Below are 24,968 nucleotides of genomic sequence, written 5' to 3'. Positions count from 1 at the left end.
CTCTCTCCAGAGAGCTTAGAAACAGCTTTGAGGTAAAGCTGATCACTTCATTAAAAAAAAAAAAAAAAAGTGTTTGCAAAAATTTTGATTAAGACAATTTGTGTGTCAAATCACCCACTCTGACCAGCTACACACAAACAACTGAGATTACTTTGAGTCTCTGCTTTGATGTTATAAAGTTCTTTAAGTAAGATTAAGCGGTAAAGTGGACCTTTAAAGCTTAGGTAATCTTTATCATATGCTGTAAAATGTGTAAAGTGTAAAACCATATAGTGTGTTTTCTAACAATAGGTCGTGTTTATTTCAGAAATAACTAGCGTTATGTCTGCGGTTGCTCTGGAAAGAGAAACCGATAAGAGCTAAATCAGCATGACTTCACGGGTTAGCTTTGCCAAAATGGAAACAATCTGAGGCAGTATATTATTTTATGTACAGCTAAATCACTGCCTTTATGGAAAAAATACGCTTTCTAATTGCATTACCCAAAGCATAATAGGATGTAGTGCCAAATAAGCAAACAATAGGATCTACAAATAATCCAGTTTTTTGTTTTGTGAAATTACCAAGGTTCTGAATATCCCTTTGTTATTGCCCTCATGTATCTAAAACACCAAAATCTTGCTGTATATGAACCTGAACCTGCTGACATTTGACCTTATAAAAAGAGTCCTAGTGCATTTTTCACCCAACAGCACATCTTATTACTGTGGCTGTAACTTCAGTAATTGCAAATAAATTCTACAATATGGCTCGTCTAGCTAAGAGATGGATAAATATGTCACATGTCAAGAAAAGGACAATAAAGAGAAAATGAAATGAACAAATAGCCATTTACCAAACCCCAGTGATACAGCTTTTCCCGCAAGCAGCAGTCTTCAATGATTCATACTTCACACAAGGAGCCAAAACAGCTCACGAACCCAGTCATTTTAAAAGTGTTCCTTTCTCTGTAGGCAGAAGTCATTTCACACGCTTTTTTTCAGTCGTCTGCTCACAAAAAGTCTGTGACGGTCTACACGGGCCCGCTGATGGCTTGAAAGTGATTTACATGAGGTTTGATAAATGTGAGCTGAAGATTATTGAGAGACTGTGCTAATTTTTGTGCTGCTAATGCAAGGCCTTCTGTGTAAAATCGGTGTAAGTCTCTTTCACTCTGCGGCTGTTGCCTTTTTTCTGACTCTCTCTCCCTGTTTCCGTCCCAATCTTCCCCCTTTAATGGTATCACTCACTATCTTCTAACTGGTAGTTTATCAGCATCCCACACGCCATGTCGAGGCAGCAGGCTGTTTGCTGTGCTGTGGAAAGTTTGTGTGTTACTGGATGTATAAAAAGAGGGAGGAAGCAGTCAGCAGTGGCAAGTTGTTAAGAAACTCATTACCCTGCAGCACAATATTAGTAAAGAGCATCTCGATAATACCTTTGCTCACATTGCTTGTTTGGCCAGGGTTTACTCTCATATTTTACACCTGTGAGGCGACTGTGTGTGTGTGTGTGTTTGCACATAATCTGTGCAACTGCCTCCCATATCCTCAGCTTAATGCTGTCCCCATTCACTGCTCAGCACTGATAGCATAGCTTAGCCTGCAGCCAGAGCAAGCTAGACATGGAGCGCCTGTTTATTGTGGGTATAAATGATAGGACTTCCATTAAGAGGATGGAACTCGTAGCAGAATGGCTTTATTGCACAGCTGGACACTGTCGATTTCTGATATGCCTTCATTTGCTGCCAACGTTTAAGCTGTTATGAATATTATTGTTGAAATAATATTTGTATTTTTACCCCCCCCCCCCCTCGCTCTGCTCCTCTCTCTATAAAGCAACAGTATTGCAGCATCTGCAGTGTGTGCCTTCAACCTGAGCGCCATCACCCAGGCCTTCAACGGGCCCTTCCGCTCCCAGGAGAATCCCCGTTCCACCTGGCTCCCCACACCCAACCCCATCCATAACTTTCAGGTTAGTTTAACCACATACTCCTCACTGAGACTACTCTTAAAAAGCTACAGCAGTTACTTAACTTTTTAAGCTGTGAAAAAGGAAACCGTAAGGAGAGGTCCAGTTCAGGGACACAAATTAGTGGAAGTGAAGCCACTTCCACCAGACAGCCACCGGTGTCAGCATCCACCTGTCCAGGTGTCTAAAGGTGGAGCAAGCCTCAGCTGCAGGTTTTGGCCCTTGTGCATTGGCTTCATTTTGTAAGTTCCTATTCTTAGCACACTGATTAGGATAAAGAGTCGCTCCACAGTCCTGTCCTTCCAAGAATTTGTAAACTGATGATCACAAAATATTGTGAAAACAAAACAGTTCAGTGTCTTGTTTTTTCTTTCAAATTCTCGCAATATTTCCAGAAAAGCTTCCAAGAAACTAGAAGAACATTTTGCCATTTTTCTCAGTCGCTGCACTCTGCTGCATAAAGATGATTCTATTCATCTTGAATCAAATGAAGGTCATCTTCAGTTCTAACAAATACATATCCTTCCTTCAGTTCTTGGCTTCAGGCTGTATCACTGTGACATTTTCAGTCTGAAAAATTGAACCTTAATCTAGGATTTCACACCATTTGGTGTGCAGAGCTTGCTGGTGGTGCTGCACAGTGTGGCTGGAAGCACTGCAATCCCCCTCTTAACTGCATGGCCAGCTAATCACACAAGGTTAGCAGCTGAAGGCAGGAATATGTGCAGTACTGGTCACAGCGGAGAAGTAGATTGTAACCAGTTACATATTCTGATTACCACGAAACAACACATTAATAATCACCAGTCACAATGTGGTGCTTTTTGGAAAAGCTGCTGTAAACGGATTTCTGCACACAAATAATCTGATTAGACACCAAAAGAAAAAGAAAAAAAGAAAGCATGGTACACTACTAATATAGATATTACTTACTGTACCTTCTAAATTTTAAAAGTCATTCTTCATCACCAAAAAAATACAATCTACCAACAAATCAGTCTCATTTCAAATCCCAGAGAATGAACAGAAGCTGCGATCCACAGCTAAGCTCTGCAACCCAAACAAAGCTTTTCGGGAGACTGTCATTTCATACTTTTTCTTCTGAAGTGTCTCATTAAGCTGCTGTGCTGTTACTGTGTTCACATAACATTCATTCAGAAGTCGCAATTACTCAGAATAGAATTATGAATTGAAACAGTCTTGCCAGACGCGGTGTATTGATTTTGTAGGTGCAAAGAAAAGTGTGTTTCTTTTTTTCCCTTGCTTTTGTTTACATCTTCTCCCTGCCTTTTAGATTTTCTTATATCCATTTCAGCTCAGTTCAATTCAATTTTATTTATATAGCGCCAAATCACAACAAACAGTCGCCTCAAGGTGCTTTATATTGTTAAGGTAAAGACTCTACAGTGATTATCGAGAAAACCCAATAAACAAAAAGAAAACCCCTATGAGGAAGCACTTGGCGACAGTGGGAAGGAAAAACTGCCTTTTAAGAGGAAGAGCCAGGCTCAGGGAGGGGCAGTCATCTGCCGTGACCAGTTTGGGGCATTTCACATTTTCACATCCTCTTCAGACTTTGTACCCTTCTGTCCAATTTCAAACATTGCCTTTCTTGTGCAGTGCGGTACTATAGATGACAAGGGTCCCAATGAGGGGTTGACAGAGCGCAGTCTGCAGGATGCCCAGCGGCTTTACCTGATGAATGATGTTGTCCAGCCGGAGTCGATTGATCCGCTGGTCATGCAAGACGACGTTCGCTTCTCAAACCTAGTCGTGGACATTGTTCAGGGCATGGACACCCTCTACCATGTCATGTACATCAGCACAGGTTAGTAGTAAAAGAAAAACAAAACCCAAGCAAACTAGGATTTAAGAGCCCTGCTTCATTTTGTCCTTCTTTATCAGAGTATGGCACCATCCTGAAGGCACTGGCTACACCCAACAAGAACCTGCAAGGTTGTTACCTGGAAGAGATGGAGCTCTTCCCATCAGGTGTTCGAGAACCAATCCTAAGCCTGCAGATCCTGCACAGTGACAGGTCACTCTTTGTCGGGCTCAACAACAGAGTCCTGAAGATCCCGCTGGAGAGATGCTCCACCTACAAAACTGAGACGTGAGTACAGCACACTTGTAAACTCTCGGTTTCATCCAGAATGGCTTTGTATTACACTACAGCATGTGTAAAGAATCTTGTGCCACTGACGTCAGTGGTGTGAGGGGATTTTGGATGACTTCATAGGCATTTGGTTCAGTCTTTTGTCTTCAGCACAAAACAAGTCCATCTGAATAACACTGTACAGCTCCGCATGCTTTTTAACTGTCGCGTCAATTACAACACGATGGCAACAGTAACAAAGAAAACCGTACTTGTCACCTGTGTTATGCCTCGTTGCAGACATTGGCATTTTTTTCATTAGAACAATAAAAAGGAGCACAGAGAAAAATACCACACTCTGTCCTTATGTGGCATCTGTGTGTATATTTATGTGTCGGATCATCAAAGATTTCCCTGTTTAACCACTGGACTGCTGCTCAGGATTGGTCTGCTCAGTCCTGCCACTCGTGGCTGAAGGGCATATTACAGTCTATACTTTATTAGTATCACTGTAATTCACACCTTTGATAAGCAGACTAATGCTCTCATTCAGGGCTACTTCTCTACTGCTTCTTCGGGTGATCACCACCTACAGCCAATTACAACATCCCTGATTCAGTTCTTGCAGGGATCTTTGTTAAAAGCATTCCTATTCTCATTTTTTTTTAGCTTTGCATTTTTCTGCTCTTGTTTCCTTAAAGTCCCACAATAAGAATAATACAAAAAAACAACTAAAAGATAGCAGACCTTATTTTTCTTCAAGCTGTTGTGAATTATACATAAGGTAAATGTTTGTTCATTTTATGGCTTTTGGCAGTGGATTCATTTTAACTTGGTTGGTCTTCTGTTGAAGACAATTATCTGTCCTCAGCTAGGATTAATGTCTGGAAGACCTTGCCTATAATCATTAAAGTCCTTATGGAACCAGACAAATGGCTGGGGTGGTATCTGCTAGCTAGAGGAAATTAATTTGTTGTGCTTTTGCAGTAAGGAAGTTCTGCATAATACAGAGACGGCACTGGTCTGGCTTTTGTTTGAGCCTGAATCAGAGGAGAAACAGAATGTATGTGTGAAGTGACCTCACACGCCGCTAGAGAAGTTTCTCCACAGGCATGTGTTTGCGTGACAGCAGTACAAAGACTGAGAGAGAGAGAGGGAGAGGCCCTTTGCTCTGCCATCTCCAGCTCCAGTGTTATTCATGGGAAAATCTCCATTGTGGGTGAGGGGAGCCGTTTGTCCAAACTTCTGCATCTGATCATCCGTCCTTCAAAGTCAACTTCATTTTAGAATACAAATGGCTTGATGCTTTATCTGCTGTGTGTGTGGGGGTTGGTGTGGACACACTGTGTGGACACTCGTGTGTGCTGCATGATGACTCAGCTCATTGTTTTTTTACTAAATCCAAACTCCCAGACACACTGGCGCAGACACTCATGCACTCCAGGAAGAGTGACTGTTGTATTTAATAAGATGTAGGTGGGTGAAATATGCAAGATGAGAATCAGACACGAAGAGGAACAGGAAGAAAGAGACAGAAAAGGCAAGTCAAATAACCTATTTAAGACATACAAAGGTGAAATGATAAGAAGAGTGGGCTCCAAGGACACAAGAAGAAGGAGGAGGTGGGGAAGGTGGGAAGGGGCCACTTTTAATCTAGTTTGGGGTATTCTGCTCACCTCTGCAATTCATTCATGGCAATCTTTCACATGCAGCCAAAGGCAAACTCAGCTGAAGAATACAACAGATTTCAACCTGTCAGTGGGGGTGACACCCGAGCTCATCTAGTTGGATTTAAGCAAATAGGAGAAGAAAAAAAAACGGATGTGTGATGGAGTTAGGGGATTGAAAAAAACAGAGAAGGTAAGGTAGCGAATTCGTGCATGTGAATATGCCTGCCGCTAATACGTTCATTAAGCGCTGATCTGCCGATTAGCCAAATATGCCAATTAAACTTTGCAGAGCCAAAGGTGAGTTTTTAACATCGCTCGTTTTGTTTAGCACATTCTCGAGTCAGAGGAAGTTGTTCGCCTGAGAAACACCGTTTTCCTTTATAGATATTGACACAGAGGCTTGAAAAGAGGTTTTTAGTTGGATGGAGCAGTCGCCAACTTTGCTGACCCTTGTGTTTCAATAATTTGTCAGTCATTCTGTTAACAAACTCCAGCTATGTTACACGAGCAAATACTAAAGTAAATACACTGTTAAGTGGGCAGTTCGCAGAGCTGGAAAGGAAAGGAAAACACACAGCTGAAACATAGCTGACAGACACACATTGTTGATAATTTTACATCTTAAAAAAACACATTTTGGTGTGTACTACCTCTTCAATTGTTCACACATCTATACTAGGAAAACTGGATCAGAGGTTAGGCCTAGTTTTTCTTTCACTGTTACTTTTTGAGCGTCTCTCTGGGTTACACACTGCTACCTGCTGCCCACATGCAGATCTGCCCTTTAGCACATCTCTCCCCTGAATTAGCACCCCATCATTGTACTGTTGTCTAAATGAGAGCAATGAATTTCTCTTCTGTGTTGTGTGCAGCCATTCTATTCACATGCAGCCATATATTCATTCACACCCCTGTAACAGCTGAATAATGTGGCATGGTTATATCGCTAACAGCAGCCCATCAGCAGGCACACTATTATGACACATACACAAACACGAATGTAGGTGAGACGTGATCATTGTAATTATGTGCTTTGTTAGAAACCTGGTAATTGTGTAATGGACGGACTGAACAGCTGTAACGCAGAGATCCTTCATTTAAGGTTAGTGTTATAATTTCCGCATCCACGCGGGTCCCACAGGGTCCAAGTGATGCAAATGCTGCCATCAGAGGGGGAATGTGAAGGTGTGCGATGATGTCCCTGTGACTTCCCATTTGTTTTGAGTGCTACTGTAGGATCAGGGCACCCATTGGACGCTGAATTTGAACAGAGTTTGTGCAGAGCTCCATCTCTTCCAACTTGTACAATTCATCTTAAAGTGCCTATATTATGATTTTTTTTAGTTCTTCCCATTCCTGCACTATATACACATATACACTAACATTTTGTTTGTTTACACCAAGGGGAGTTATTCTGCTGCTAAACCGAATAAAATGCCTCATTTGAAATACTCCATGATTTATCTCCATCATAGTCTAACACTTTGCATAAACCCCATCTAGCAGCTAGTTTGACACACGATCAAACAAAAGACGAAGGAGGACCTGCCTCAGGGTTCTCTTCTATATTTAGCTTTCAGAGCCATTACTCTAACTCTCTAAAATGCGTCAGCCACGAGCAAACGTTAGCAAATGTTCTCGTTGGCTGCAAGAGCGAGTACAATTGTTCTAATGCACTCCTGGCATCCGTGGAAGTAAAAATGTAGTGGATTAGTTTGATTTTTTAACGCAGTGGATCACAATAGTGTTAGTACATTATACAGCTAATGTGGCTAATGTTAATTAGCTTTGCTCGTAAGCCCATTCTGATGGTACGTGGCACGTGGCAGATGACTTCACAAGCTTCGTGAAACTTGCTTGCAGTTTTTTGAGTAATCATCCACATCTTTATGGACCTGCTTTGTGCACTGGTGCGCATTCATGTTGGAACAAGAAGGGGCCGTCCCCAAACTGTTCCCACAAAGTTAGGAGCATCAAATTGTCCAAAATGTCTTTGTATGCTGAAGCATTAAGAGTTCCTTTCACTGGAACTAAGGGGCTGAGCCCAACTCCTGAAAAACATCCCCACACCCTAATCCCCCCTCCACCAAACTTTACACTTGGTACAGTGCAGTCAGACAAGCACCATTCTCCTGGTAACTGCCAAACCCAGACTCATCCATTGGATTGCCAGACAGAGAAGTGTGATTGGTCACTCTAGAGAACACTCTAGAGTCCAGTGATGGCGTGCTTTACACCACTGCATCCAACACTTTGCATTGGACTTGGAGGCTTGGATGCAGCTGCTCTACACACTTGTTCTTGAGCTAATCTGAAGGCCACATGAAGTTTGGAGGTCTGCAGTGATTAACTCTGCAGAAAGTTGGTGACCTCTGTACACTATGTTCCTCAGCATTCACTGACTGTGATTTTATGTGGCCTATCACTTTGTGACTACTCAGTCACAGTGCTGTCGTTCCTTGTTGCTTCCACTTTGTTATAATACCACTAACAGCTGACTGTGGAATATTTGATAGTGAGGAAATTTCAGGAGGTGGCATCTATATATAATAAAGACAGTTAAGTGCCTTTACTGTTTAGTTTTTCTTTGCTGTTGATCCATATTAGCATCTGTGTCAGAGCTTGAAACCCTGAGAACAGAATGCATTTGTATCGTTGTCTTTAACTCAAGTGCTTTTTTGTTACTGTGCTAAACCTTTTCAACTGCTGCTGATTTGTATCCTTTTAGTGATGGCTTGCAGACAAATGCTACAGCTTGTGTTGCCTTTTCGTTTGTCTACATGCCCGTGTGTGTTTGTCCTTCTATTTGTGGTAATTATATTTGACCTGGCCAATTGGCACCTCTGGCTAACAGTACCGCTCTGTCCGCCACACAGCCCTATCTCTCTATCTCACTCTGTTAGTGAAGTGATTCATTTTAGCTGCAGCAGCGTGCAAGCTTAGCTACAATGTTGCATCCATCAGGTCTTTTTTTCCCCCCCCTCTGCTTACACTGACACTAAATAAAGCAAGCTACTCCACACTGCCAAATAGATGAAACTACAAGTTTCACAGCAGCATGGCGCTTACAGCCGCCTACAAAAAAGCCAACTTAAAAGTAAGTCCACTTTTCTTTACTGGACTGGTTAACTCGTTTGTCAGAACCGGAGGTGTCAGACAGGGAAAAGTGGTCATGCATGGGGGTTTCAAATGAATGTTAGATGATATTTTTCTTTGACTGCTTTCACAGCTGGTGTTGAGGAGAACGAGGGCAGAGCATGAGAATGAAGAACATAAGAATTATGAAACAAAAATAACTATGAGAAGGAGGAAATGCTGAATAAATGATGAGGATAATGTCGAGGAGGATGAAATGGAACAAATCAGGCTTTCTGTAGCTGCTGTATTCTTGCAGAAAAAGCACCGCTCACACATCTGCTTACATAAACATTACATTTTATTACAAGACGTGTTCTGCTATCAAGAGTAACATATCTGGCTGAAGGGCTTAGGCTCAATTTGCTGTCTAAGACTTTGTGGTTGTATTTGTGTTATTAACAGGGACCTAGCAGCATTTGTGGGGCCAAGGACGCTAAGCCTGCCTGCAGCAGGAGTGTAAAACAAGGACAGGAAACCACTAAGTGGCAATCGAGGAAAACCACTGACCATTAGCATCTCCACTAGCGTCTCTGTGTGTGGGTGCTTGTTAAAACCAATGTGACACTTTTGTTATACTGCCGCTGTAGACTTCCTGTCTGTCTCAGTGTAAGGGGAGCTCACAGGCGCATCACCAGCAAACTCAATTTGCTGTGGAGTGTGACTGCCAGTCTGTCAGCAGGCCTTTAGAGCTCACTGCTGCTGAGCCCGTCAGAGGAACCCATCACCAGCCAAGGACCGAGGGAGATCGAGGGAGGTGTTCACAGTGTGAATATATTTATTACTGCTCCAGAATGCTGTTACTTTATTACAGGTTTTGTTCTGGCTTCACTCACACTTCAGTGTAATCATTTTTTTCATTTTTTTCTCTCTGCTTCATTCTCACTCTATCGTTTTCTGGCTAGATTGCTTTGTCGAACTGTACTTTCTTCCAGCCTCTATTCAGGCTGGCACAATGTCTTAACCTCCAGCTCACTACAAGTCCACCCCCACCGATGCCAGCAAAGTCTTTTTTTTTTTTTTAATCTTGTGCTCAAAACATTCAGCAAATATAATTACAGAAATTTCATTAATGGAACTGCATTTGTGCAATTCACTGAAACCAACAGAGTGGTCAGTCTTAGTCTTATTTTAAGAAAAGAATCCACTTTTGTGCTCAATATGTCAATACTTTACACTGATGATTTACAGGCTGTATCACAGTTAGGCTAATCAAAAATATCTGCTGATCTTAATTTAGAAAAGGTACTTGTAACTTCTTCTGCAGATGTTGCAAAATTCCTAAATTTCCCTCTAATAAATGAGGTAAACTCTGTGTCTCTATCTTGTTCATCTGATCTACTTCTAAAGGGGCGACTGTATTGCTGGTGACCCGAATATGTGCAGTTCTGCGTTTGTTGTTATTTTAATGAGTGGTGGTTTTATTATGGAGTCTGCTACATGTTGGAGGCTGTCGCTTTTGTTGCTAGGCATCATCATCATCAAAGACGTGCATGTATGATGTCAGTTAAGATGGTATTTGCTCATCTCCCATCATAATATAGCTGAGAGTTGGTCCCTATGAATGTTACTGCTCTTATTCAACACTCTATGCATAGGCTGCCTTCTTGTATATTTCCCAGCCTGCCATATGCCACTGGTGATTTATTAATTTGCCTCAAATGTAAGATTAGTTATTACTTGGCTACTTTGGGTTGCTAGCACTTAATTGGCTGCGCATGTTCTCGGTCGTGCAGCCTCCTCCTCTGTTTCTTTATTTTTGTTGTTTTGTTCACGCTCGATTTGCGACGTCACACGCGATGTTATGGTCATACGATGTTACATCAGCATTAAGTTACAGTCAGAAATGTAGAAATAAACCTCCCGACTGGGATGTCTACCTCTGCTGATGCAAACACGCCCATCAGCCAGTACCCTGCAAACTTCTCAAACAATTCACTGCATTGGTTAGAAAATTCTGTATAGTGGTGCAATGATTACCGGAGGTTCTGGGTTTAGGCATCAGCCTTGCTGCTTTTCTGCTTGGAGTTTGCATGATCAACATGTATCAAGTTTTTTTTTTCTCTGGATCCAGAGAAAAGTTTAAAAAAATGACTCCAAGTGTCCTGTCAGTGGTTGCCTGTCTGCCTCGTGATGAATTTGTGACCCGCCAAGTGTAAATGGGAGAGGATAAGCCAGTATAGATGGGATGGATCTCAGGACTAACGCTTGACAATAGATTTAATACTTGAGTCAAAAAGACTGACTGGATTGATACAATGTTTTTCACCTCTTGTTTGTTTTTGTCCTAATTTGTATCGTCCATTTTTCTGCCGTCTTTGCGTCTCATATCTTTTCCTCTCCACTCTTTCAGCCATTTTTACTATCATTTCTTATCCTCTATCTTTGTCGTGTAGCCTGTCTCTGCCTCCCCATTGTTTCTCTGTGATGATACAGCTCCTTTTTATTCACCAGGGTCGAAAACTGTACGTGGAGGACAGCAGGGCTTTTTTGGCAGACGGCCATCTCACTTTTGTTTTCTTGAGTTTTTTGGACACGGCACCATCAGTCTTCAGCCTGGCTCCAACTGGGCCTAATTGGATGTATTAGCGCTGAGTGCTAGCAGGAGTTCTCTGTGTTTCCGATTCATCATGAGCAGACTTCTTAAATAGCCAGCTCAGCCCCGCGCAGCGGGGGGAGAAAATCCCCAGGGACAGGCTCTCTCTACCCCTGGAGAGAGGATGAGGAGTGCCTTGACAGCACTGGTCTCCAAAGAGCGGATGCAAAAAAAAAAAAAAAAAAAAGTGGCACAGCTCATATGGAGAGATGGAGAGTCAGGCCCTCCAGACAGCCTTTCCTAACGTATTCTCAGAGTGGCAGCGTGACATCTAATAATGGCTGAATGCAATCCATAATTTATCAGTTCTGGTGATCATATTTGCAATTATACACTGACAGCCTGCTATTAAAGGCGGGGTGAACTATTGTTTTTATGTCTAGTTGTTAAAGGTCCAATAATAAAAGGAGACACTGGTTTTTACTGCATTCACAAACGATTTAAAATGCCAATTACACCCCTACAGACAGAATGCAGGAGATTTATCTTCTGATGCCAGCCGTCCAGACTTATTGTTATATGCGCTGCTGAGTTTTGCTGCTCAGTCTGTTTAAAATTTAACAGGCCATGTTCCATAGCTTCTCTGTTTTGATATAGTGTGCCACCGGGCCTACATGCTGCTGAATTAAATATCAGCCAGTACCCTACAGACTTCTCCAGCGATTCACTCACACATAATGACACACCCACAGGACAAAGACACGCCCCTAAAGTGCACAAAGATGAAGTGCTCATAAGTAAGCACACTTGCTTATGCACACACACGCATTCGCATACTCACACCACACATACAGTTTCTCTATATCTGCAGATTCAGCCCCCCGTCCTGGCTGACATTCCTTTGCACCTGTTAGAGAAATGAGCTTTTCTGCTCCCATTATATGGCCCTCTCTCCATCCACAGTGCCTCTAATTAACTTTTACAGTGGTGCTGTTTTTAAAAAATAGTGAGCCGTCAAGGCAGAATAGCAGCGAGCGCTTCTGGCTGGTGTTTTATGTAGCTGTAGAAAGGTCAGAGAGGGAGCTAAGTGGCCTGGCACGCTATCTTTTTTTCCCCTCGCTAGTAAATCTTTATTTATTAAAAGTGGCCACACAGTTAAAAAGTGTATGTGCAGAAGGTTGAAGTCACTTATAATTTTGAGTGAAAGAAATCTACATTTTCTGCTTTAGCCGTGGCAGAAATGATAGCTGTATATACTTGATATCTGACTACAATTACACTTTCACCTTACTGGGATTTCTTTTGTGAAAACAAACAAAAGGCTGGGAAAGTAACATGGTACCAAAAAGAAACAGCTGGAGGAACTTTTTGCAACTAATTACATTAATTGGCAACAGGTCAGTAATATGACTGGGCGTAATCAAGAGGCAGAGTTTCTGAGAAGGAAGCGTGAATAGAAGTCTGCAAATAACTGTGAACCAATTTCAGGATGATGTTTCTCAACATAAAAGTGAATTTGAATATCTCATCATCTACAGTTCATAATATCATCAAAAGATTCTGTGAATCTGGAGAAATCTCTGCACACTGGGGACAAGGCCAAAAATGCTCATGATCTTCAGGCCCTCCGGCGGCACTGCTATAAAAACAGGCTTGATTCTGTCATTGAAATCACTGCATGGGCTCAGGAACACTTCCAGCAATCACTGTCTGTGGACACAGTTCATCCACACATGCAGGTTAAAGCTCTGTCATGCAAAAGAAGAAGAAGCCACATATGAATATGATACAGAAACACCGGCGTCTTCTCTGGGCAGAGTGGAAAACTGTTCTGTGGTCAGATGAATTGAAATTTGAGATTGTTTTCGGGAAAAAAAGGACACGTCTTCATAGTAGAAGAGTCCGGGTGCTGAAGTGGCCTGCCCAAAAACATTTAGAGCATTGTGAAATGAAGCTGTTGAGCAGCTAGAAGCCTCGATCAGACAAGAATGGGACAGCATTCCTCTCCCAAAAGTCCAGCAGCTGGTCTCCTCAGTTCCCAGACATTCACAGACTGTTGTTCAAAGAAGAGAGGACACTACAGAGTGGTAAACATCGCCCTGTCCCAACTTTTTTTGAGCTGTGTTGCAGCCATCAAACTCAAAATGAGCTCGCAATTTTCTTAAAATGGCACACAGTTTAAAATTTTCAAATATTTTCATTTACGTTGCTTTCAGTTTTTATTTACATTTTACACGGCGTCCCAACTTTGTTGGAATTGAGGTTCTAGTTTGTACTTGCGTTAACCCTCCTTTGGGAATAAAAAAAATCAAGTTACTGTGTGTTTCCCTCAGTGCGTCTGTCTTCCTGTGTTGTGTCAAGTGAACCTTCCTGTCTCCACGTTCAGCTGTTTCCTGTTTGACTTTGTCGATCTTTTGTCTCTCGAGCTTTGTATTTAGTTTTACTTCCTTGTCACATCTTCTTTGATTACTTTCCACCTGTTGCCTGTTCCCTCATTGTCGCTTTGTGCATTTATTGTCTCAGCGTCTTCCCTTGTCTCTTGTCAGAGTCTTGTCGTACGTGGCAGCGGACATTCCTGTACGAGTTTCCTTACGTCCCTATCTCCAGTGTGTCTCTGCCTTATGGCCTTCCCAGTTCAGGTCCCAAGTTTAGTTTTCAGTGTCTTATTTTCCATCCGTGTCCTGTACTTGTGCTCTCCAGCCGTCAGCCAGTAAATAAAGGCTCGCTTTTTTGTTACCCGTGTCTGCCTGCCTGCGAGTTCAGCGCTTGGGTCCTCACTCCTCCCACACAGCCAACTACTACTGACCTTGACAGTCACAGTCATTTTTTAGACTAATCTTATTGCATATATACTGCACTTTCCTTTCAGTCACCAAGATTTAGGATGAAGAATCATAGAACATGATTTACTATGGTCAAAAAAAACATGTTTGCTTTTCTGTGCCTAGTATGGCCACAGTACTTGCTGTAGAAGAGGAAGAATCTCCTTCACTTATATAAATGTATTTGGAATCCATTACCAGAACATATTAATCATCTTATGTACATCTTATTGCTGCCTGAAATCAAAGACGTCCTGAACTGCACTGTGGAAGAAGTCACTCCAGCCAGATAAACATAACCCATAATTTTGTGGCCTCTGCTTCTCTTAAAGACGTCTCTTTAGGGCTTTAATAAACCAAATAAAAAGTAAATCAAAGCTTTTTTTTTTTATAAATAAAAATCATCGTAATGCCACTGAAGTCTCCTACACCTACCCACCTACTGTATTTACACTATATGGATAAAAGTACTGGACCACCTACACATTACACCTCCAGGAGCTGCTTGGCCATGGAAACCCTTTGTCAAGGTCGGCTGTGTGGCAGGAAGGAGATGGACCCAAATTTCTGGACTCGGAAGACAAGACGTAACTCAAAGCAATTTTATTGCTTAGTACTTACTAAATGCAAACCAGAGCAGATAACCCAAAGCCATAACTCTTCTTGGAGAATACACAACAAGGAGACACAGCCATGAGCGAGCATAAAGAAAACCTAGACATCCCAAAAACTGAAGACCCAGGGACCACTTCAGGTTGTCAATCAGCTTTCCAGCTGATGCGCGTTTTCTGGTCTTTAAATACCTCAGTAGAGCTGTAGTCATCTTTTATTTGTAATATTTTGACCTGCATGTTTCTGTAAATCAATACAAGCAGGGTGAGTCCATGACTAAATCTGTCTTTCCCTGAGGTCACAAGCCTCCCAGCCTGCCTCCCGGCACATATTACCCAGAGGTAATTAGGCTTTAAATCGCTACCATCTCTCCCTTTTCATATAACATTTAGTCTCCTTGAAATGCACACTTATTAATTGTTCCGCTTAGCTGATCTCTGCAATGGTGTGTTTGCTGGAGGCGAGTGTGTTGGTAATCAGAAAACCTAATGAGAATCCTTCAGCCACGGCGACGATGCAGAGCCACACGTCAAAGTCATTCCAGGCACAATATGGTCGACCTTGAGCCAAAATGGCAACCGGCTCCTCCCTCCACCCTTTCGAATGATCTATAAGGTTCACTGAACTGTGAATTTGTTGCAGACCTCATCACGATTATTGTTTTGTCTGTATTGGAGATTGCATCCAGTGTGATAGTGTCGCTTAATTAAAGTGACACACAGAAGGTTGCCAGTCAGCGCTCACAAAGGAAAGGTCATCCTCTCCTGGCCAGCTCTGCCACAGATCACCAGAGAACACGCCCGTCTCCTCACACTCACTCGTTGTTCGTCCGTGGGGTCACCTCTGATATGCTGACGGAGCAATAATGTCTTTATGCAACTAAACCGACCTCGGGTTCACCACTGAGCCGTTCACAGAGAGCTGTATCAACACTTGAACATTCCTCAACCTCTCAGCTAAAACACTGCAGGGCTCTTCAAATAAACCGTGCATGCCTGTGCCAGGAAAGGAGGAAAAAATGCAACAAGAATCTTTCCTTTCAGCAGGATTGAAAGACTGGAGCAAGAGAAGCTCCGGCGCTGTAATTAAGGAAAGTCGCAAAAGGAGAAGGAGTACGATTAGAGGAGAAGATGGTAGCTGAAAAAAAGAGAGAAGCAGAAAGGGGGTAGAAAAGGGAGGGAGGGATGTAGAGAGTGAAGGGGAGCCTTTGAGAGAGAGGAGTTACTCAGTTGATGCCTTTATTCTGTGTTCCTGAGGCATCCAGATCAGCTCTGGCAGCTAAGCTGCGTCATTAACAGCTTTAGATTTAATTAGCTGTCATTAAGCCTCTGTTTTACTGGGGAAGCTTACAAATATTTAATCACTGTTTGGGTGATGTTCCATGTTGGTATTAGAGCAGAGGGAGGAACAATGCATCAAAAACTCTGATCTTCATAATCTTTCAAAGTTATTTAAGATGCATGTGTACTGCTTCCTGGAGACAGAAGACTTTTGTTAATGAACTTTTTTTGGTGGTTTCATTGGTATATTTATTTTACTTCTTCATACATTTTATTGAAAAAACCAGTAAGGAAACTCTAGTAAATTCAGTGCACCATTGATTATTATTTATTTAATAATTAAATTATTCCTCCCTCTCCTCTGCTGTCCCTTGCAGACTGTGCTTGGAGGCGAGGGACCCGTACTGCGGTTGGGACTTCAGGCAGCGCAGGTGCACCACACTGGAGGACAGTTCTAACATGAGCCAGTGGAAGCAGAACATCACCGTTTGTCCGGTAAGAGTGACATCACTGCCGCATTTCCTGTAAGAAAGGCTAACGGCGCGTGGCTTCCTGTCCTCGTGGGGCTGTCAGACGTAGGCGCTCTGTTAATGTCGTCTTTTTTCACACGTCATAGTGGATGACAACATCCGTGTGTGTGTGCTGTAGAAGACTTGACTCGAGTGCAGGAGATAGGATAAAGCAGAGGAAGAAAGGAAGGTGGATTGGACTGAACTGAATCAGAATGTAGTGAGATCAAAGGGATTTCAGTTTAAGTCGACAGAAGTGAAGTGAATTGTAGTGGATTTATTTCCATTTAATGCTCTAAAAACATTCTCTCTTCATTTTAGTAAGAAAGGACCTGTCTACTTCCTGTGACTTACCCTCATGATTCATGTCTGTTTTCCAGCTGCGGAATCAGACCATCGACGGCGGCTTCGGACCTTGGGCGCCATGGCAACCTTGCAACAATGATGATGTTGTGGATGGTCTGAGCTCCTGTTTGTGTCGCTCCAGATCTTGTGACAGTCCTGCCCCTCGGTGCGGAGGCAAAAACTGTGAGGGCCCCACCATCGAGGTGTCGAACTGTTCAAGGTAGAAAAACCAGAAAAGACTGATTTTTTTTCTTTTTATTTAATAATCTTATTTTTGTAGCATATTTAATCAAGATGACAGTATTTTGGAAGAAATAAAGTGCAGCACAGGGATGCAGTGTGGTTTTGAACCTGCTGGTTGTCTGGGGAATTTCTGTGTGGAGGTTTCATGTCCTCCCTGTCTTCCTGCATGGATTTTCTCCAGGTGGATCAGACATGCATATTAGGTGAACTGGTGAGTCTCAATTGGCTGTAGGTGTGGAGGTGGGCCTGAATAGTTCTGTGTTATGCAGGGTTTATGGTTCTATGTTGGTTTGTGTTTTGCTTAGCTCTTTACCTGTATGGAGAGAGGAATTGTGGATATTTGACCAATGTGGACGCTATGAAAATGCACTTGTGGGCTGTCCTCCAAAAACCTAAGGCCTCACTCACACAGGCTTACAGACCAACCTGGCAACATAAGGTCACTTAAGAAAAATGTGTCTTTCCACCAGCTGGCGAGTTGTCCCGGGAAGTTGCTAGCTATCACTATGTGAAAAGTGGGCGCTGCACCAAAATCCTCAATACAGTTGCTTTGGGTGCTAGCAGAATGCCGTGTACACCCATAGTTTGCATGGAAGACAACTCACCACTTGAAAAAAGTGTTACACAAACAGGAAACAGAAAATGTTCACCTTCAAAGTAAAAGTCGTGCCTTATCACTGCAAGCAACAATGTTAGAAAAGGCACAACTGTACTTTAAAGGCCAATGCTCTCCATTTCTGGTTTGCACTTTCCAGTTTCACTACCATTTACAGATTAATTTGCAGCTCTCTGCAGACAAATCAGAGTCTTCCATGCAAACTGCTGGTGGCTGCGACAACGTGCTGTCAGACAATCGCAAGGTGGTTTTCAGCGCAGCGCCATATACCTGTTTGAGACCAGTCCCCATGCTTTCAGCAACTATTAGCAACCTCCAGCAACCACACACTTTTCACTAGCAACCAGTGGTTCCTAGACCTGCATAGCACCTAATGACAACCAACATAATACCATGCACCTAATGTCAGAGCCATATATCTGATACAGATTCACTGATTTCTCTGCTGGAAGTTTCCTTCATTACATTTTGCTGATGACTGAACTACAGCTTTACGTCAGCTGGACTCTGTATCTGTAACTGTTTGCCTTTTATTTCATTAATTTACTTCAGTTGATTTCATTTTTGTATTTATTGGGTTGTAACTGTTGCCCTCATGCACTGCTCTACTTTATGTCACACAGAGCGCTTCTCTGGGTGAGCATTTAATGTATTCTGGATGAGTTCAGTGGCCACTGTCGGGTTGAAATGATTACAAAGCCACGGTTAAACCTGTCATTTTGTTAATGAGCCGGGTCCACGATCAGACGAACTCAAACATCTTTACTTAAACTCTGCTATTGTAGCAGGAGTGTCCTGAGTGACTTTTGAAGCAGCCACCTCAGGGTTCAATTTATACCCTGACAGAACATAAGAAAGATCATGAAAGTGATGAATCATTTTAGAAAATGTAGGTGACATCCACATTCTCCCTGTGACATCTCTTACTATCTCTGTCTTCAGGGGAATTGACTAATCAGTGTTAGAGAGAGCAGAGTCGAGACAAAGAGCTCAGGAACTTTCATCCCAGTGGATAGCTATGCCAGATTTAATCCTTGGTGTCGCAATTGAATTGCGCTTTTGCAGAAAGTGCCAATTAAATCATGAGGAGTGAGACCCAGGAACAAAGCACTTAAGCAAATTGAATGAATGTTTCCCAGTAAGAATGAGCTGTCTTTGTGTATTTGCATTTTTGTTTGCAGGAATTCAGAATAAGAGCAATGATTAGACAGTTACAGCTAAAAGGTTTTTTTTCTTTAGCATTACAGAACATTATATGAAAGAATAACACTAAAAGCAGTGGGGAATAATTACAGAGAAATTGTTGTTGCTAATACTACTCTGCCATAGGAATGGAGGCTGGACACCCTGGTCGTCATGGGGACAGTGCAGCACAACGTGTGGTACAGGCTTCGAGCTGCGCCAGCGTTCTTGTAACAACCCCTCACCTCGCCATGGTGGCCGTGTGTGTGTCGGGCCCAGCAGGGATGAAAGGTACGTCCCTCTTTGTTTCTCGGCGACAGCACTTCATCCTCCTCATTACTCACGATTTACAAGGCGTTACGCAGCCAGGTGCCCGGGTACATCAGGGAATCCTTAAGTCCTCGCTGTGATCAAGCGTTTGCTCTCCTTGTACCCTGGCTTTGGAACAGCGCTGAGGTTAGCACTGGATCTGCTGACACTGTTTCTTCTTTTAGATCCCATCTCAAAGCACATTTTATAGACTTGCCTTCTCAGACTTTTATATGTATGGCAATGAAAGGTTGCATGGCAGAAAGACAATATTAATGCAGTAAAAAGTTTTCTATTTGGTTCGTTATTGTTTTGTATTTTAGACAAGATTGACTTATGGGTGCAGTGAAGTCTACCGTTTTCTTACTTAATGCAGCAGTACTCTAAGTCTCTTAAGTTTAGAGTTCTCACTAACTTGAATTTTGGTCACATTCACACCTCATCCTGAGATCGCTGTCATCTTCACAGGTTCTGCAATGAAGGGGTGTCCTGTCCTCAGCCTATTTTCTGGACCCCGTGGGGCTCCTGGACCAAGTGCAGCACTGAGTGCGGCGGTGGTGTCCACTCCAGGGTCCGCACTTGTGAGAATGGCAACAGCTGCCCGGGATGCGCATTGGTAGGAAACGCACACACTCGCATAAATATCTACTCACATGAACAAAGATGGAACCAGTAATTATTAAAAACTACATTTTATACAGATACACAGCAGTGAACTACTAGAGTACAGATTTTACTCTAAATGGATACGGAACATTGTTTTGTATCCATTTAGAGTAAAGTCTATACTCATACAGGGATACTCAAATCCAGGCCTCGAGGTCCGGTGTCCTGCAGGTTTTAGATGTCTCCCTGATCCAACGCACCTGATTCAAATGGCTGAATTACCTCCTCAGTATGCAGTCAAGTTCTCCAGAGTCCTGCTAATGACTTCTATGTGTGATTCAGGTGTGTTGGATCAGGGACACATCTAAAACATGCAGGACACCGGACCTCGAGGCCTGGATTTGAGGATCCCTGATCTATCATGATATAGCATATAGGTTATAGGTTGAATATTACCTGCTTAAAAACATAAACATAATGGATCAAAATAGCTTTTTGAATGTTGGACATGCTGCTTCTTTGTCAGGAAATCTTGGACTGTATGAATAGATACAGCGGAGAAGTGAGTGAAACATAATTATAGAGGTGAACACATATGACAACAGAGATAAATACAAAACACTCTGGAATTTCTCTCCTGACCTAAACCAGCTTAGCTGGGAAGAAATGCAGCTTGTGTTATCTTTTTATTTACAAAAAAAAATTGTCTGTGAAATGTCAGTAACATTCCTGACGTCAATAAAATTCCACACTTTCTTTTTTTTGGGGGTGAAAAATAACAGGTGATTATTGCACCTTAACTGTTTCTGGGAAGCACCTGCAGATTAGTTTTCACAGAAATAAGAGGAACCAGTTTAATTTCAGCTATTTCAATACACCCATGCACACAGTGTCATGTGGTGCTTTTCTAGGACCAGCAGAGGAGATATCCTTGCTGCCCATTTTACTGTACAGGCAGAAACAATGAAAGAAACCAACCCCACCCTACTCGTGGCTTCTACTGCTTTCTTTCTCAGGAGTACAAGGCCTGTAACCTGGAGGCTTGTCCAGAGGTGAAGAGGAACACACCCTGGACGCCCTGGATGCCTGTCAACGTAACTCAGGGCGGAGCCCGTCAAGAGCAGAGGATGCGCTACATGTGCAGGGCCCACCTGTCTGATCCTCACGAGCTGCAGATTGGACGGAAGAAGGTGGAGACACGCTTCTGTCCCAATGATGGTACAGTGGCCTGCGAGACAGATAGTAAGTTAAGTGTGGTCCTTAGATGTGGGCCAATAAGAGTTTTACATTCAGGGGAAAATTTAGCATAAGATAGAATTGATACCACTCAGTAAGAGCGACTGCTGCTGTTTTCCTTCAGTGTTTGGCACCAGGAAGCAGCCCTTTTTACAACTTGGTGGTTGTGGTTTGCCGTATAACTTTTATAGCTTAAATGAACTGTTTGTGCTGTTACTGTTTGTAGCTGTTCTGTACTAAATTGAAATTATATGTATAGAAAAGCATATAAATACAACATATGTTAATTATTCTCAGATAATGGGCTTACCATTATAGGCCACTTAAAGGCCTTTCAACATGCAATATTAATTATCCAGTGAACACACTGTAGTAAATATTGGTCTTGTAATAGCTGCTATCTTGTAACAACAGTCAAGTAAATGATTTTTTTTTTTAATGCTCGCTGCAGTGAGAAATCTTATCAGTACATTCCCACTGTGGATTTGACCCCTTCACAACCCGGGCTTCTGTTGAGTACTCCTGCTCGGCAATCAGTCCACGGATGACACAGAAATCTACCTTCGGCGCTTTGTTCCAGTGTGTACTCCAATCTGTCGATTGCGCTCGCTGATGCGCTTGCTACTGGATAGAGCCTTTGCTCACCAAGCTCTCCTCCTTTGAAAAAGGCTCCCTTTGCAGGTTTGGGAGGTGGGCTCTCACATTATCGAGTGTAGGCTCAAAATCCATCTCTTTTCTATACACTACAATCTCTCCTCCTTTGCTGCTGCTGGGATACCTTCAAAGGGCTGTTACCTGACAGCTAGCAATCCTCACTTATATAACTTAACTGAACATAACACAGATATCTATTATTCTTTTATTATTTCTTTTTGGTTCGTCTGTGTGTCCGTGTAATGATGTTCATATACTGTGATTATATATTTTGTACCATAAGCTCTGTAGTGATGCAGCACTATTAAAACCAATGCTCCAATCTCCACTTTTAGAGGTTTGGCTGAATAAAAGAGAATAAAAGCCAAATTGCAGTTATATATTTAATAGTTTTTCAGATTCCAGCAGGAGAGCAATCTTGTATCTATGTTTGTATCTGTGTTTATGTTAACACACACATATACACATATAGTACTGCAGTTAGCACATTCAGACAAATTGCCCCACTTCTCTGTGAACAAGTAAGAAGGCAGCAGCATGCAAAGATTTCTCCCAGGAGAATTGTGACATGCTGAAACAGCCCTCCTGTTAGCTCCCCTACATGCTGTTAGTGACGGAGTCACAGTCCTGTGCTCCCGCGTACACACCATCACATAGAGAGTTACACAGGGCCACAGTCCACTGCTCTCCACCGGTGGCTTTTTAATGCCCCCTTCCCTAAATCGATTACCTGTCTCTCCTTGTCAGCCTCCTGGGGGGCCACATCGACTCTGACAAACTGATGAAACACTGACAGCGGGGAATCGCTGGATGCATGAGAGACACAGACTGAGTTTGAGAGAAAAGGAGAAAGAAAAATGCCTCCTGGCAAAGTCATGTACACAATGTTTGACTTTCACTCAAAGACTTTTCATGCTCTGTGTGTCTGTTGAAATTCTTTATGATCTTAATCTAACAGCACAGCAGAAATTTCTGGGACTTTAAATTGGAATTTTAGTTCCTTTTTTTTTTTTTTTTTACCCCTGTTTTTCTTCTCTCTGTAGCCCTTGTCGAGGAACTCCTCAAGACACCGGTGGTGAGGGTGTCGGGCACAGGCTGGTCATCATGGGAGATCTGGTCAAGCTGCTCACACAGTTGTTCTAAAGGTTATCGCACCCGTCGGCGAACCTGCTCTGGCCCAGAGGGGAAGAGTGCCCCTGTGGCCTGCCGTGGCTCGCCTGTGGAGTATCAGGACTGCAACGTCCAGGCATGTCCAGGTGAGTGAAGACACACCACAAACGCTGTTCAGACTAGACTATGATTAATGTATTATGTAGTACTTAATGCAGTACTATGCAAAAGTCTCAAGCTACCCTTCATTTCTTTATGTTTTGCTTCCAAGTAGCCAGTCTTTCTTGTAACTTTGTAAAGTGGTCTTGAGCAATAGTTCTTCAGGCTTTCTGAAGTTTTTCTTTGGCTGCTTTTTCATTCATTTTTAGTTCAGTCTGTGCACCTGACCATTTTCAGAGGAAGGTTGGTTGGTTGGTTGGTTGGTTGGTTGGTTGGGAAGCCACAGAACATTTACCTATGAATCATTCAAGCATAACATTAATAGGCACCTAACTAATGTGATGAACCAGTGATGTGTCTGCACACAACATACAATTTTGCAAAGAACAAATTTTAAATTGTATCTTTAGGTACTTTGTTACTAGCAGCCTGTCACAAAACCATATCATTTGTTCAGTTTGATATTTTTGCACCAACAAGGTGATTCCCAAAGAGCTATTAGCAGGAAACTTGGCATATCTTGGCATGCTGTGCAGAGTGTCCTTAAAAAACTTAAAGAAACTGGACAAGTGGAGGGCAAAAGAAGACTCTACAGCAGATGAACAATATCTGACAGTCATGTCCTTATGAACCAGAAAAAAAAACAGCAAAGACCTGACACAGGAGCTGAGAGATGCATCTGGCTCATCAGTTGATTCATCTACTGATCAGATTTTTAAAATTTGGTTCAGATCATTCTCAATATGAAAAAAAAGCATGCTGCCAGTGCAGTAAAAGCATACCTGGAAAGAAAAACACACAATGGAACACTATCGGTCATGGATTGGCCTCTCCAGAGACCAACAATATTGTGTGGGATCATCCTGACAGAGAACAGAACAAAAAGCAGAAACATCCAAAGAAGAGCTTTGAATGTCCTCCAAGAAGCCTGGAGAACTATTCCTGAAGACTGCTTAAAGAAATGACATAAAAAAGCTGCCTCAGAGAGTTGAGGCTGTGCTGAAGATGGTGGTCATACAAAATTCAAGCTCATTAGAATGATACAAACTATGTATTTTCTTATACTATATTTATAATGCATTTGTATTTATGCACATTTCAACTTCCACATTTCATTTTCAGTTTGCATCTATTTCCCATTTTCCTAGCAAAATATTAAGAAATGAGGGGTGGATCAAGACTTTTGCACAGTACTGTATGTCTATCTAAAATCTAAGTGTACAATATATAGTACATACAGTATGAGACAACCTCAAGTATGTCGTACAGCATCCCAGCAGTTGTTCCAGTATAACCTGAATGCAGACAACCACAAATACCTAAGGTGAGGATAAAGGCAGCTGTAGCCCTGTTACTAACCTCTTGAGTATATTGTAGGTTCATAAAGGAAAGCCATCTACACTCCCATGCTAAGAGACAAAGATAGAGAGAGAGAAAAAGAGAGAGGGAGGTCAGCGGGGGTACTAAAATACTGCTGAGTGGATCATTAGCTTCATTTGCTAATGGTTACCAGCAGCTGCAGCAGTGCAGGAAGCACTACTGGACAAATGAAGTTATCTGTTTCAAAGTCCTCATCAAACCATAATCAGCTGACCTAGAACTCATCTGACCGCAGACTGCTGCACTGACAGGCTACACTTATTAAACAGAACGAGGACAGACACACACATACACACACACACACACAATGGCTGGCCTTAAAAAAAGTCTGAACTCAGCTTTAAGGGCGTCAACTTAAATATTCATAAGTGGTACCTTCTGAATTAATGATTTATTATTGGTTGGTGCAGTGCTGATCAAATTCCTGTTGTGCATTTGAATGTCAGTCGTTGAATCCAAATAAAATCCTTCCTAGTTAACTTTGCATCTGACACATGTAACCTAAGGAAGCCTAGGCGA

At 42.4% G+C, this 24,968-nt stretch overlaps 1 protein-coding gene across 2 annotated transcripts in view; it reads left to right on the top strand.

Moving 5' to 3' along the window:
* Window positions 1–24,968, top strand: part of sema5ba (sema domain, seven thrombospondin repeats (type 1 and type 1-like), transmembrane domain (TM) and short cytoplasmic domain, (semaphorin) 5Ba) — a 180,208-nt gene that overhangs the window by 131,600 nt on the left and 23,640 nt on the right. For both annotated transcript variants that reach the window (XM_030757795.1, XM_030757794.1), the window contains exons 10-18: window positions 1,818–1,953; window positions 3,571–3,778; window positions 3,856–4,063; window positions 16,478–16,595; window positions 16,990–17,174; window positions 19,143–19,286; window positions 19,773–19,920; window positions 20,927–21,152; window positions 22,844–23,056. In XM_030757795.1, the coding sequence (XP_030613655.1) occupies window positions 1,818–1,953; window positions 3,571–3,778; window positions 3,856–4,063; window positions 16,478–16,595; window positions 16,990–17,174; window positions 19,143–19,286; window positions 19,773–19,920; window positions 20,927–21,152; window positions 22,844–23,056 (1,586 nt within the window). The remainder of the gene's footprint in view (window positions 1–1,817; window positions 1,954–3,570; window positions 3,779–3,855; window positions 4,064–16,477; window positions 16,596–16,989; window positions 17,175–19,142; window positions 19,287–19,772; window positions 19,921–20,926; window positions 21,153–22,843; window positions 23,057–24,968) is intronic.

This window comes from Archocentrus centrarchus, chromosome 21, assembly GCF_007364275.1.
Source record: "Archocentrus centrarchus isolate MPI-CPG fArcCen1 chromosome 21, fArcCen1, whole genome shotgun sequence".
NCBI classification, from domain to species: domain Eukaryota; kingdom Metazoa; phylum Chordata; class Actinopteri; order Cichliformes; family Cichlidae; genus Archocentrus; species Archocentrus centrarchus.
Note: the sequence above shows the minus strand (reverse complement) of the source record. Positions and strands in the feature narration are given on the sequence as shown.